This window comes from Pteronotus mesoamericanus, unplaced genomic scaffold (genome assembly GCF_021234165.1).
Source record: "Pteronotus mesoamericanus isolate MK-2021 breed Mesoamerican mustached bat unplaced genomic scaffold, CSHL_Meso_final scaffold_31, whole genome shotgun sequence".
Classification (NCBI taxonomy): Eukaryota; Metazoa; Chordata; class Mammalia; order Chiroptera; family Mormoopidae; genus Pteronotus; species Pteronotus mesoamericanus.
The window spans coordinates 18,420,314-18,435,417 of record NW_026555312.1 but is presented as its reverse complement, the minus strand read 5'-3'; the positions used below and the strand labels follow the sequence as shown (position 1 = coordinate 18,435,417).

The window sequence follows — 15,104 nt, the reverse complement described above, 5'->3', positions numbered from 1 at the left end:
AGGCTTGGTGGTGGCGCTAGTGACGTCGGCTGCGCTTCCCTCCGCCCCACTGCGGGAAGACTCTAGGCTGTGTCAGGCTCGCGATCTCTGAGCAAGGAGAGGGGGAGTAGGAGGACTCCGGGACCGACTAAGTGCCGGAGGGCGGCGGGTCGCGGAAAGGGGGAGAGAGAGCATGCGCAGCGGCTCGGGTGCGGGAAGGGAGGAGGGGATCCGTGCGCGCGCGCAGGAGCGGCCCGCCGGCGGCCGCGGGTGGAGGGGGCGGTTCCTCGAGTGTTGGCTGCCGGAGGGTGGGCAGGCTGGCGGCAGGTGCCGCCGAGGCCACCGCCGCAGCCTGCTCCGGGTCCCGGGTCTCCTAGTCCTCCGGTGGTGATGAGCTGGACTCCGTCGGGGGCTGCACCTGCTGGCTGCCCATCACTCCGAGCCTCCCGGCGTGACCTCGGCCTCCTATCGTGCCCGATCCCCGCGGCGTGGTGCTGCCCCTGAGAGGGAGCGGCAGCGGCCTCCTCCGCCCCGAGTCCTCGCTTGGGGGCCGCGCAGGAAGAGCGCCCGGCTCCCTCCCCTCCCCCGTCCGCTGTCCTCAATGTCTCCCCGGCGGGGAGGGGGCTGCCTGGGAGACGCGCTGAACGGCACCCCCCGGAGGCCCGTCGGCCGTAGCAGCAGCGCCCAGCCCGTCGCCCCGCAGCCTTACCCCGCGGCGGCGGCGGCCTGGAGGAGCCGCGCACCCGCCGCCGCTCCCGGAGCCTCGCAGCCGCCGCCGCCACCCGGCGCCCGAGGAGAAGGCGGCGGGCGTCCCCCCGGGAAGATGAAGGCGGAGGGGGGTGACCACTCCATGATCAACCTGTCGGTGCAGCAGGTCCTGAGCCTTTGGGCCCACGGGACGGTGCTGAGGAACCTCACGGGTAATTGATGCGCCCAGGGTGGGGACAGGGATGTGGTGCCACCTCTTGCCCTCTGGAGCAAAGGAAGCGATACTTGCCGCCCAACCCCTGTGTGCGCCCTCTTGGGAGTTTGCGGTCCCAGATACTGGCGAGGAAGGCGTTAATTGGATCTACTCTGCTTGGGTTCCGGGGGTGCCGATGCCCGCCACCCGTTCTCAGGCACTCAGAACCTTCCGAATCCTAGGGTGGGTAGGGGGGAAGGATGATATCTACGACCCCCGCCATCTCCCTGGCAAGCGGAGGTCCCCGTGGCCCTGCCTTCTGTAGTAAGCGCGAAACAGCATTGATGCTGAGACACAGCTTTTATTTATCTCCGTCTTCCCCACGCGCGCACACAGTCATCCCCCACCCCCCGCCCCATTTTTGCTGTTTAGATCTTTCGTTTGTTTAGCTCTTTTTCTTTCTGGCAGATCTCAAACTGAACGCAGAACTTAAGTTTCCTGCTCACGATCAATTTGCTTCAACTGTTCATTTTATTTTGGGGGAACTATAGATGACAAGTAGGTTATTGTGGGTCAGGGGCTGGGCCAAGGTCTAGTGGATTCTAAGCATGTTAGTTCTAACTGTATATCTCCTTCTGTTCCTATTTCCTTTTGTCTGTCTGTGTCTCTCCCTTTGGCCTCAAGCTGCTGCTTCTGTGACATTTGATAATTTCCTGTATTTCCCTTCATTTGTCGAGGCTCTCAGGAAGGAATTGGACTTAACTGCATTATTGTACTTAACAGCAACTTCACGTTGTAAAAGTGAACAATAATAGTCCAGTTTTTATCAAATTTTTAGGTTTGCTTTGTGAAGAAACTTCTGGCTGTGTTAATGTGGAAATGCTTATACCCTTATACACTCAGTTCTGAATGTAAAAAACACCCTACAAAGATTAGTATTTATAAGAAAAAGATTTGCTTGCAATTTGGTGACTCCTCAGTTTCTGAACCTGAGAGAAAAATCTTAAAACCATACTCAGGATTTGATTCTTGAAAATCTATAAGACAGGTAATTTTGGTAGAATATTAGTATTTCAAAATGCATTATGTCAAACTAATTGAGAGTATACTACAGATAAAACCTGTCTTGATAGGATACATATGTCTGTAAGGACGACTTAGAGACACTTGTTTCCTTGAATGTGGAAACTATAAAATTAACATAGATTCTGGGTTGATTCATAGTGTCCTTACTTTTAAGATGTGGTTATTTAACTTGAAGCAGTCAGACTTTACGTGATGGTTTAAGGTCAGGAACATGTTCTGAGTTCTGAAAAACTACATTAACATAGAGACCATTTCATGTTTCAGTTGAATTTAGGGATAGAATGCTTTGTCTTATGGCTTTGCTCACATTTGTTCACTGTTAATATTTCAAATGTGTCAGTTATGTGTATTTGAATGAAATGAAAATAAGGTCTTAAGAATACCTAGGTATTTGTATATGTTAATGACTGGCTTAGGTAATCGATGAGTATTTAGAAAAAAGTTAGCTTTGGGAGACAAAGAAAATGTAAATGTAACTTACCTCTTGGCTAGATTTTACAACATTTTAAAATTTAAGATTCTAATCACTATCTAGTGGCTTCTAGTTCTACAAGTCAACCATTAGGTTGGTAATAGTAGTTTCAGCCCAGAATTAGCTCTTATTATCTCCTAATACAACCTTAAGAACTGTCAGTTGCTCATTGGACTTTGCCATTTCATAGAGGATATGCAAGACATCCCAAACTAGAGCTAAGGAGCAAATAAAACCTCTTCTAGGAAATAAATAGAGTGTTAGTATGCAAAATTCTATTTGTCATAGTAAAAATAGAGAAGGAAATAGATTAGGAATATATTTCACCAGCAGGTGAGTGTACCACGTTAGGAACCACATCACTTCTTAAAAAAAAGGACTTCGAAAGTGGTAACATTCTGATGTGGTTCATTGTGGCCTTCTCCATACTGGTGACATATATAGCTAAATCATTAGTCAAGATATGCTACTACCATGCCATTAGAACTTGGTCTATTAAGAAAACAACTAAAACGTAATTCCTGCCATCTATCAGTTACTTTACATATATTATTTCTAATCTTCAGAATAACTCTCCTAAGTAGTTTTACAGAGAAGCCCGGAGAGGTAAATTAAGTTGCCTCAAATCATATAGCTAGTGAATGGCTGAGCTAGGCTTTCAAAAACAGTCTTTGCCTGCAGAACTACTTCTTCCTCTTTTCCAGGATGCCTTAGCTACTTCTTCTTTACCCTCTTCACACAATGAAATTACTTGCTTCATCCTGCTACTTCTGCTCCTTGTATATGCTTTTTAATTATAATTTTCAATTACATTGTAATTTTTACTTGTCTCTTCCAGACTGTGAGATTTTTGGGAGTGGAGTTAATGTCTTAATCACTGAATTCTGGAACCCTGGCATTATAGTTCCTGACACATAGTAAATGCTCAATACATCTTAACAAATTTTTAAAATAATACTTAACAGTTGCATGATTTAAACATTGTAGTTGCATTATTTTTCAGCTGCGTCTTTTGGAGTGAATATGCTGTTAACTAGGGAGTAAGCTGTTTCAGTAACTTTTGTAGATAATTGTCATACATTTAAAACACGCAAATGCTTATTGAATGTGCTTTTTGTGCCAGTTAACCATACTTTCATGTCTTTTATTTAATCTTTTCAACAATCTTGAGAGAGATTATTTATCCTTATTTTACACATTTGGACTTGAAGCAAAGAGTCACTTGCTTGCATCTGATAGCTAGTAAGTTAAAAAGTGTTACCTTTTTTAAAAATTATGATAACATATTCTTAAGTCAGAAGCCATTTTTTGTCTTCATAATAAACTTGTAAGAGAAACAAGTAATAGAAAGGAACATAGCATAGAACCAGTCTGATATGGATTAAAAAAGTGACAAATTTATAGAAATCTTGTTAATAGGAATTCTGGTTAATTAAAAGGGGAATATAATCTCATCTCTATTTTCTTTATACAAACTAATGGGTGTGTTTTTTTCTTCTCTTTGTATCTTATCTCATAGGAGAAGCAGGAAAATTTTTATATTGACCTTTTTATCTTAGAAATCGAACTTTAGAAAGCAGTCTTGAGTATGTATTATTTTGATAGAAATAAGACACCTAAGCACTAGTAGAGCCACGTTACGGAAAACAAACGAACTTATTGGCCAACCCAATAATTTCTGTCCAGCTAATAAAAGATAATAGAAAATGCAAGAATTATTGAATAATAATGTTTTCTAAATTTTTAAGTTGCTTTTGCCTGTGTAAAAGTTAGTGATCCATATTTATTATATATCCCATTTTAGAAATCTTACGAAGTTCAGGCAGCTATCTATTTTTTCTCCCTCATGGAAGACACTAGAATGGGGACTCTGTATAGAGCAGATTAATGTCTGGCGACCCCATCTCTGTCACCATTGACAAAGTTCCCTTCTGTACCCATCACTTCCCAAAGTGTGTGATTCATAGGATTCCTAAATTGTTAACTGTGTCAGATGTGTCTTTATCTTGCTAGAGAGATAAATGGCTTTCTTTCTCAAATAATTTTTCTTTCTCTGAATTGTTCTAAATACCCTGCCCCCCAATCTAAAATTAGAGTCTAAATACTCTCTCTCTCTCTCTCTCTCTCTCTCTCTCTCAGTTTAATGGGTTACTTGATTTCTTTTTTTTTTTAAATAGTCTACAGCAAAATGTATTTTTTTGCTTTACCTTTCCTTTGCTCTACCTTTATTTTCCCAACTTTGTGTTCTGACCCACACTTGGTTTAGAGAAGAATTTTTTACTTAGAAATAGGCAGGATCCTTAAACCCCTGGATAAACACAGGTCCAGGCTGGTGTCAGGAAAGGGATAATTGATCCTTGGAAAAAAAGAAGCTGACTTTAGATTCATCTCCTCTCTCAGTGACAGCAGCAAATGTGGGGGCAGGTGCTCCCCTTTTTATCAGTAGTAAGCATTAGGAGGCTGGGAATTGTAACTGGAAGGAAGGACAGTCCTCTCTGTGTATGTGTATGTATTTATGTTTACAATATGAATACATACACTATTACATAGTTCCCTGTTAGATTTATAGTAACTAATCCACTTTAGTGTTAATATTGTCAGCCAAAAAGGAGAAAGGGGAAAAATGGTTGGTTATCTACTATACGTATTTGGAATTGTTTACACCTCTTGCTAGTAGAGCCAGCACCTTCCTTTAGTAATGCTCCCAAGCAGGTTTGCTTCTCTCTGTGTTGCTCTGTGTCCTTGTTCAGTTACGTTACATTAAATTCCTCTTCCTAAGTGCTTTATTATTGGAGGTGAGTTTAAGTAGATAAAATTATTTCAAATGCCCATTTATAGGTATTATGTCTTGTAAGTATAGCCTTAAAGACAAGTACTACTTTTCAGTACTGTACTGGACCCCAGCCTTTACTGTTTCTGAAATACGTGTGAAAAAGTCCCTTATTTTGTAGTACAGAGCCAGTTAATAAGTCCTGGTTGATTTGTACTTTATAGAAGTTTGCTTTCTGGAAGGCTATATATCTTATTGAGAATGAAGCTACTGTAATTTTTCAAAAATTAGAATTTTAATTTTCAGATTTTCAAAGTTTTCATTTTTTTTAATCTTTGAATCATACGTCCATATCTTTCTGCAATACCAAGCATAAGACCCAGATGACATGTTTTAAATCTAAGTCAATTTCTGAAGAAGTCTTAGGACTGTGTAAGCTATGATTTTGACATTTCAATAGTTAATTAATGGTTAACAATCAAAATAAATTTATCTTTGTTGAGGTGTGGTAGGTTAATTATGTATTTTTAATGACTAAATACTTTAACAATGAAAATTATAGAGTCAAGAGTGGCAGTAGCAACACATTTGAGAGTTCTCATTAAACTATCAAATTCCAGTGACCTTAGCTAAGTAGATGAAGCTTTGAAATAGAGATTTTTCACCAAATTTCATGCAAGTAGGAAGAACCAGTCTTTTACCTGGATCCAACTGCTTTTGTTCTTATAATACAAATCTTGGAGTATAATCTAGGAGCATGTTATGTGCTTATTGTAGTAAGACTGGGAAAAAAATGAAAATAGTTACAAGGGCTATAGATCGCTAGATCAATTAACATTACCTTATGACATGTCCAGTATCTTCTTTCATTTGATATGCAGTCTCAATATTTGAAGGTAAATCAGTTTTCTAAGTTTATTTTATAATCCTGACATGGCTTGTAAATAATTCTTACATTAAAAAACTAATTTGCAGGATTTCCATACTGAGGAAAGAGTGATGCATTTCCTTTTTCAGAAATTTTTACTTTTAGTAGTTAACAACATTTAACACTTTGTAGTGTAGTGGGCATTGTTCTGAGACTGCTGCATGTGTTACTTTATATGGTCCTAATAATAATCCTGGGAAGTACTTGGGACCATTATTGACTCCATTTTGAAAAGTAAAGAAACTGTCATAGACAATATTTTGCCCCTGCTTACAGAGCATATAATTCAGGACTTGAAAAATTATCAGTCAATCCAATTTGGCAAACATTTGAGTAACTACAGTGGACATGGTGTTGTCAGGGATACGATAAATAACACATCATTACTTTTATAAAAGTCTTATGGTCTAGCGAGTATGAATTTACGTCTTTGTGTTAGTTATTTATCATTGAGTAACAGTTTACTCCAGAACTGAGCAGCTTAGAACAAGGCATTCATTTCTCACACAGTTTTTGATGCTCAGGAATACGGGAATGGTTTTGCTGGTTCCGGGTCAGCATCTTACAGTGTTTACAGTCAAGCTGTCAGCCTAAAATGCAGTTTCTGCACACTTGACTGGTGCTGGAGGGTTGGCTGACCTCCAGGCATGTTCATGTACTGTTGGTACAAGACGTAAGTCCTCACCATGTGGACCTCTCCGTGGGACTGCATAACATGGCTCTTGCATAGCAAGTGGTCAGAGAGAGAAACCAAAGCAGAAGTCACAGGGTCTTTCATAGTCTAACCTTAGGAGTGATATACTGTCACTTCTGTCCTCTCTCGGTCACCCAGACCAACTCTGGTATGTTGTTCAGGGGACTGTACCAGGATGTGAATACTGGATGAGGATCATTGGGGCCTCTTAGAGCCTGGCTACCACAACCTTAAAGGTAGCTATGGGGAGAAGGGAATGAGGCCCTGAAAGGGAAGACTAGAGGTAACTTAGTGGGTGAGGATGAAGCATCTGTGAGAGAAGGATACATAGAAAAACAAAAATCATCTTGATACATTGAAGAACAATACCAAAAAGCACTGTTTAGCATTTTCAAGGGTTAACTTGTTGGCTATTTCTTGATCATGAGCCATGTGTCAGTCTCAAGTAAATACTGATAAACAAAGATGAAAGTATCAGTTATTGCCCAAAAGAAGCTCATGATCTAGATACACTGACTAACCATCTGGTTAAGTAATACTTTTGTGGCTTGTTGAGCTCGGTGGACCAGGTAGTGAGATTTTGAAGGCAACAGTAGAGGTAGAGAGTGGAGAAAGAATCTGATGAGATGATAGAGAGAAAGGAGAGGTGAACTGCTTGTAGGATGGTTTAAAAGTATTACTTGAATAACTATGTCCAGTTAAGATATTTTCATCAGTAATCTGAAACTGGATTTACATTATAAAATTCTCCCCCTCTCCATTCCCTACCATGAATTGAGAGGATCCGACATAATTTCTAAATCTTGCTACATATCAGAATCACCTGGGGATGGTTAAAGGTACATATCTAGGGTCTCAGCCCATATTTATGGAATTAGGATCTTTGAGAACAGAGGCGAGGAAACTATTGGGTTGGCCAAAAAGTCCATTTAGTTTTCTCCATAAAATAACAGACACCAATAACTTCATTGATTTGGATATTTTGAGTATTATCAGCTGTGTCCTGCTATTGGCTTCTAGTGCGCAGAGGCCAGAGAGAGGTGCTGCTAAACATCTTCCAATGCATAAGACAGCCCCACAGCAAAGAATTATTTGGCCAGAATGTCAATAGTGCCAAGAAACTTCACAAACTACTTTTGCCATGTTTGATCAGTCACAACATCATCTCCATACACTGCATAAATTTTTCTTTTCTTTTTTCTTTTTTTTGCATTTCAGTTGTGTTTTTACCTTTCTTAAAATAAAGCATAATATGTTGAAAATGTTGCATATCTTCTTCCATGTTCAGTGTTAAAATGGCTGCACAAAAGTTAACCTTTTTGATAAGCTTCTTTTAAATGTACGCTGATATGACAGCTATTACAATGCAATCTAACAAAATTATTTCAAATGAAATCAAAGACAACTAAGCACTACTACCATTAAGGCTCTATTAAGGAAAAAACTAAATGAACTTTTCAGCCAACCCCATACCATTTTAATTAGCTCTTCAGATGATTTTGTTATTGAGGGTTCAATGATTGGGAAGACCTGATTTTTAAAAATTAAGCTTTTTGCGATCAGTCGGCTGCTATGTAAGATATATAATGCATGTTAATATGGAGTATTATAGCTCAAAACTTATTAGAATTTCAGTATAAATTTTTCATTTATTTCCAAGTGAATGCTGCAACCAGTTTTTTTTTTTTAAAGTGACTGTCTTAACATTAGGGTCATATCTTTTAAACATGTTTATTTATATGAACTATTAGCTATAGATAATTCTTATTAAATAATAGCATTTAAAAAACTCTAGGTAGCCTATATTAAGTCTGAAATTTATGGGAGAATTAAACATTAACACTATTTATGTAAATATTTACATAATGAGCAGTTATTGGAATTTCCACCACAGTGTAATATGGGTTCTGCTAGATTTCTGTATGCAAGAGAGTCTAAATAAGCACTATTATCCTTGCGTTTATAAGTCAAGAACCTGAGTTTTATCCTTGAGTGTGCCTAGTTAGCTTTTATACTTCAGGCAAACCACCTATTTCCGAGGCCTGGGTTTTCTCATCCATAATACAACCGAATGCCACCAAGTTTCATGTTGAGAGCTGATTTGGACATTTTAATGAATTGAGAAAAAGTTTAGAGATTTTTACTATGAGTTAAGAAAAACATTAATATTTGCAAATAAACTTGTTTCTTTAATTTTTAAGACTAAACTTTTTTTTAATGGAGACTTATTCAGATCTTTAATATGCTAATTCATAGGTTGAGGTTTAGGACCTAGAATACCTTTGTTCTCGACTACCCTGTAATAGCTCTTAGAATTAGGCCTTTTTAAAATTTGGTTTAGAAAACTGGATTCAGTATCTGAAGATCCCTCCCAGTTCTGAAGTTATTTTTTTTTTAAATTTTTTATTTTAATCCCAGTGTGGTATAAACTCACTCAGGATTACTCTCAGTAATACCTAAGGTGTGATGGTTCTTGACGGCACTTGTGCATTACTTGCTTAGTTTTTCTGGTTGTGCTTTTATTTTCAGATCTTCCATTCATTTGGTCTCTTATATAGATTTAATTTTAGGAATTTGTTATATTAGGAGTTTCATTATAAGTTCTGTTTATTGGTGTAAAAGTTCAGTTTTCAGTATTCAGTGTAAATATCTTTTAGAAGCATTGTGTATGAGATTGTAAAACATCATTTGCTGAAATTTTTTAGGTCAGTGACTAAATCAAACAAATGTGTTGGTACTCATTGGTATAATATGCTTGAGGGCATACAGGTAATAACATTTGGAACTATGGTATAATCTGTAATTTTATAATACATTCAGATTTTGACTTGAAGACCTTATACTTTTGTAACTGAGTAATCAGTTATGAGGAAGAACAACCTGAATGGCACCTTTTAGGAAGGTAGTTGCCATGGCTTAAATATAGAGCAATTTTTTAACTATTTTAAATATCTTAACTTTATTTCCTTAAAGAAATGGATATTTAGATTGTTTTAAATTAAAAACCTGTTTTTCTAAGAATCTTACTATTCAATGAAGAGTACTGCAATTTATAGTTTGAAATTACATAATTAGCTAGTGAAAGGGTAATTTAGTTTAAGTGGGTAATAAACAGTGTTGCCATAAACTTTAAGAGAGACAATATATTAAAAACAGCTCTTGAAGATGTCATGATTAAATTTAAAATGTAGTGTTTTGCACTATTTTAAAGAAGCACAAGCAGACCTCTATTACAAATTGAAGACAGCTTAACTTCCTGTTAAAGTTTCAATTGCAAAGACAGCAACTTATTTTTAAATCTGATTAAAATGTTAGTGTGATTAAAAATAGGAAAACATGTCTTTTATGTTAACCTTCATTTTTACCTTCTTTGTCACTCAGTTAGGATTCCATGTAGTGTTATACTTCCTGTTTGGAGAACTTCGTTTAATATGTCTTGTTGCACCGGTCTAATGGCAGTTAATTCTCCAAACTTTTCTCTTTTTGCATAAAAAGTCTTTATTTCCCTTTAAGTTTTGAAAAGTATTTCTCTTGAATATAGATCCTGGCTCTATAGTTTTTTTCACTTTCAGTCTTTTTAAAAAATGTCACCCTATTGTTTTCTGGTTTGATAAGTTCTGATGAGAAATTTTCTGTGCTTTTTATCTTTGTTCCTTTGTGTTTAATATGTCTCTTTTCCTCTAGCCTTCAGTATATTTTAATAATCTTCGGTTTTCAGGTATTTCACTATGATATATCTGGAAGGGGGAGGTTGTGTGTGCATGGGTTGTGTGTGCGCGTGTGCACGCACAGTTTATTTTTGCTTTATTGTTTTTGGTTTTTTTGGGAGGTATTTACCTTGCTTGGATTCCTGGAAAGTCTTAAATTTGTGGGTTGTTATCTTTTGTCATTTTTAGAAAATTTTCATCCACTCTCTTCAAATATTTTTCATCTCCATTCTCTCTTCTCCTTCTGGGACTCCAGTTATATGTATGTTAAACCATTTGAAATTGTTCCATAGCTCTAGGATGGTTTATCTTCCTCTTTCTCCTGTTATATTTCAGTTTGAATAATTTCTATTGGTTCATCTTTAAGTTCACCGATTCTTTGCTTAGCTGTGTCAACTCTACTGGAGAGCTCATTAAAGGAATTCTTCATCTCAGATCATATTTTTTGTTGTTCTTGTTTTTTTTTTTTTTAAATTTATAGCATTTCCATTTGACTTTTTCTTGGAGTCTCCATCTCTCAGCTGACATTTCTCATCCCTTCATGTGAGTTGTCCTTGTAGTTATAGTTATCTTAAAATCCCTGTCTGGTTGTTCTAAAATCTGGGTCATCTCTGGGTCTGGTTTTTTTGATCACTTTATTTCTTAACAGTGGATTGTTTCTGCCATTTTTGAGTGTGTTCCATAATTTTTTATTAAATGCAGGACTTTGTATGCAAAACAGTAGAGACGGAGGTATGTAGTATTTATGCCAGAAAATGGGCTGCTTCTTCTGTTAGACCAGAAGTGTGAAGAGTTGATTTAGTCTAGTCAGGAGTAAGCAGAGTTTGAGTTTTGTTGTTATGGTGATCTTCAGTGTACTACATGCTTTAAATTCTCTAGAAATCGTTGTTGCCTTGTCCTTAGGGTAGGAACTAGGTGCCGCAGGGTAATTCTCAGTGTTAGTGCTTTATGTCGGGTTTTAGGTATCTCTACATGCCTGCCCTACAGAAGGGTTGTCTGTCCATGCACTTCCTGTCCCTCAGTGGCAGACTTCTGTTGTTTGTTAGTGTAAGGCTCATGGTTGGGGCAGGAGGATCTCTCTGCTCTCCTGGTCCAGTTTTAGTCTTTGGCAAGCTCTGTGTTTTGGGGTCTGGAGAATTGGTCTATCAGTATTTTTGTCTTTCAGAACCATGGTAGCCACACTGTTCCATGTATTTGAAACCTTGCCTGCTTCTTGTCATCTTCTCTTATTCAAAGCAAAAGACTTAAGCTATTGGGTGAGGGCAGCATCAGGATGACCAGAGCTTTTACAGTTTCATATTCTCCATTTTATGTAATTCCATGATTTGGTCATTATGTCTTAGAGCAGTTGTTTCTCATTCTTGGCTGTGCATGAGAGTCGCCTGGGGAACTTAAAAAACTTCTGATGTCCAACTCAATCAGAATTTCTGGGAGCGGTATTTTATTTAACTCCCCCAACTCCAACATATAACCAAGGCTGAGAGCACCCACTCCCCATCTCTCACCCTCATTCCATCTCCAATATGTTTATCATTTGGTTAATCTTGTTTATTTTTTTAAATTCAGGTGTAGCAATGTATTCTCTTGTGATCCTTCCTTGATATTCCTCTACCTTGCTCAGGTCTGTGTCTCCCATAGTATCAGCTGCATACTGTGCTATGAAGTACCTGAGGTATTAGAATATATGCCATTGACATATCATTAATTAAACACCCAAAGTGTCAGCTCTTGATAGTATATGAAAGTATCGTGACAGTAATTTTCAATGGTGTGTAGGACAACTCAGCTCCCTGGGACATATGTCAAAATCATCTAGACCAGGAATCAGCAACTTTTTCTGTAAAGGGCTAGAATTCAACATACTCAACATATAGTAACTGCAGTAAATATTTTTGGCTTTGCTGGCCATATGGTCTCTGCCACAACTACTCACATTTGCCATTGTAGCATGAAAAAAGCCATAGACAACATGAATGAACATGTGCTTTGAAATATTGTTTTTTAATTTTTTCAACCATTTCAGAATGCAAAAAACAATTTAAGCTTACAGACTGTACAGAACAGATGGTGGGTTAGGTGTGGCTTATGGGCCATATCTGAGGCTGATCCCTTGACCTGGGAACTTTTTCAGATATAATGCATTGTCTTCCTGAGAATCTAATAAACCCACTCTGTGGGATATAGCCTCAAACTGAGAAGTCACTGCTGCTTGAAACTAAGGAAAGCAAGTTGCACACCTTAAGGTTTGCTGGAATGAAAAAAGTTTGAGATTTTGAGATAACCTAATTTGAACATGGATTTTTTAAAATACATAATGTGGATCATTTCTGTAAAGAAAGTAGATTATGAACAGCCCCCAAACTGGTATGGTATTTTCAGCTTGAGGCTTAGAGTATGTTGAATACATAGTAAGTTTTTAGTATCTATTTGCTAATGATTTAAAGAGTTACTCTATAGAGGATTAAAAATATATTATGTGTTTGTTTAAAGAGGTATGTTTCCTTTTTCTAAATTATATTTTATTGATTATACCCCTTTGTCCGCCCTCCACCCATCATCCTCCACTTCTTACACAATCCCCCAACCATTGTTCATGTCCATTGGTCATGCGTGTAAGTTCTTTGGTTACTCCATTTCCTGCATGTACTTTACATCCCCATGGCTATTCTGTAACTACGTATTCGTGTTTCTTAATCTCCTCACCTCTTCCCTCATTCCTCCACACCCCCCACCCATATGGCAACCAACAAAACACTCTTTGTATCCATGATTCTGTCTCTGTTCTTGTTTGCTTAGTTTGTTTTTTAGACTCAATTGTTGATAGATTTGTATTTTTTGCCATTTTATTGTTCATAGTTTTAATATTTTTTTTAAGTAAGTCTCTTTAACATTTCATATAATAATAATTTGGTGAGGCTGATCTCATTTAGTTTTCTCTTGTCTGAAGCTCTTTATCTGCCCTTCAATTCAAAATCATAGTTTTGCTGGGTAGAGCCATTTTGGCTGCAGGTCCCTGCTTTTCATTACTTGGAACATTTCTTGCCAATCCCTTCTAGCTTGCAATGTTTCTTTTGAGAAATCAGCTGAGAGTCTTTATGGGAACTCCCCTGTAACTAACTGCTGTGCTCTTGCTCCTTTTAAGATTCTCTCTTTATCTTTTTTCTTTGGCATTTTAATTATGATGTGTCTTGGGTAGACCTCTTTGCATCCATTGTATTTGGGACTCTCTGTGCTTCCTGAACTTGCATGTCTATTTCCTTCACCACATTAGGGAGGCTTTCTTTCATTATTTTTCAAATAGATTTCCAATTTCTTGCTCTTTCTCTTCCCCTTCTGGCACCTCTATGATGCAAATGTTGGACCTCTTGAAGTCCCAGAGGTTGCTTATACTATTCTCATTTTTTTGGATTCTTTTTTCTTCTTGTTTTGATTGGTTGGTTTTTCTTATGTTTTAAGTCATTGATTGGAATCTTAGCTTCATTCACTCTACTCTTGTTTCCCTGTTAATTGTTCTTTATTTTAATTAGCGCATCCTTTATTTCTGCCTGAAGCTTTTTTATGCTGCTGAGGTCCTCACTAAGTTCCTTAAGCATCCTTAAAACCAGTGTTTTGAACTTTGCATCTCCATAGATTGTTTATCTCCATTTCATTTAGCTCTTTTTTAGGAATTTTGATCTGTTCTTTCATTTGGGCCATGTTTATTTGTCTCTTCATTTTGACAGCCTCCCTGTGTTTATTTCTATGTATTAGGTAGAGCTACTTTGACTCTGTTTCTTGGTAGTGTGGCCTAATGTAGTAAGTGTTCTGTAGAGTCCTGTGGCACAGTCTCCCCTATCACCCAAGCTGGGTACTTTTTGTGGGCTGTGTACACCTTCCTTTTGTAGTTGAGCCTTGATTACTGTTGGCAGATCAATGGGAGGGATTTACCCAGGCCAGTCAGCTGCAAGGATGGGCTGTGACCACTTACCTACAACCTCTGCCCTCTGTCCTCTGGCCTCTTTGGAGGATCAGTTGTGCCGGGGCAGGGTGGTGGTGCTCCGACGTGGTCTGTAGCTGTCCACTGGGTATGCTGGCCCTGGGTTTTCCCAGGTGATGCAGGCCAAAGTCAGTCCCCACCTGTGTTTTGCCCAGGGCCACTCTGTCTGAGCTATAAAGCAATCTGAGATGGATGCTACTTGTGCTGGGCCTGTAGATAACCAGGCAAGCCAAGTTGTGAATCAGTGCAGTGCCATGGTCTCCCTGAGGCCAGCTGTTGCTTGTTTGATAGGATTTAGGAAGTTGTAAAGCATGAACCAAGACCAGCCATTCATATGGAAAAGCATCTTGGGTGGGCCTGTAAGTTGGGTGGCATGGGGTGGAATGGGATGGAGTTTCTGGGGATCTGTAAGGTGGGTCAAACAGTGTTAGCCAGGTTGATGGAGTCTCAGATATGGCACCAGTTTGCCAGCTGTCTCGATGGACGTGGTTTCTTTAATTCTGTAGTTATTGGTCTCCCTTTCTACTCAACTTCTGATGGTTCTCAGTGATGTTTGTTCTATATTTTAGTTATACTTTTGATGTGGTTCTG

At 38.6% G+C, this 15,104-nt stretch overlaps 1 protein-coding gene across 1 annotated transcript in view; it reads left to right on the top strand.

Annotated features, from left to right (window-relative positions):
• The first annotated feature begins 260 nt into the window (after positions 1 to 260).
• Positions 261 to 15,104, top strand: part of TMEM170B (transmembrane protein 170B) — a 35,018-nt gene continuing 20,174 nt past the window's right edge. The window contains exon 1 of the mRNA XM_054591895.1: positions 261 to 899. Coding sequence (XP_054447870.1) covers positions 581 to 899 — 319 coding nt within the window. The 5' untranslated portion in view covers positions 261 to 580. The remainder of the gene's footprint in view (positions 900 to 15,104) is intronic.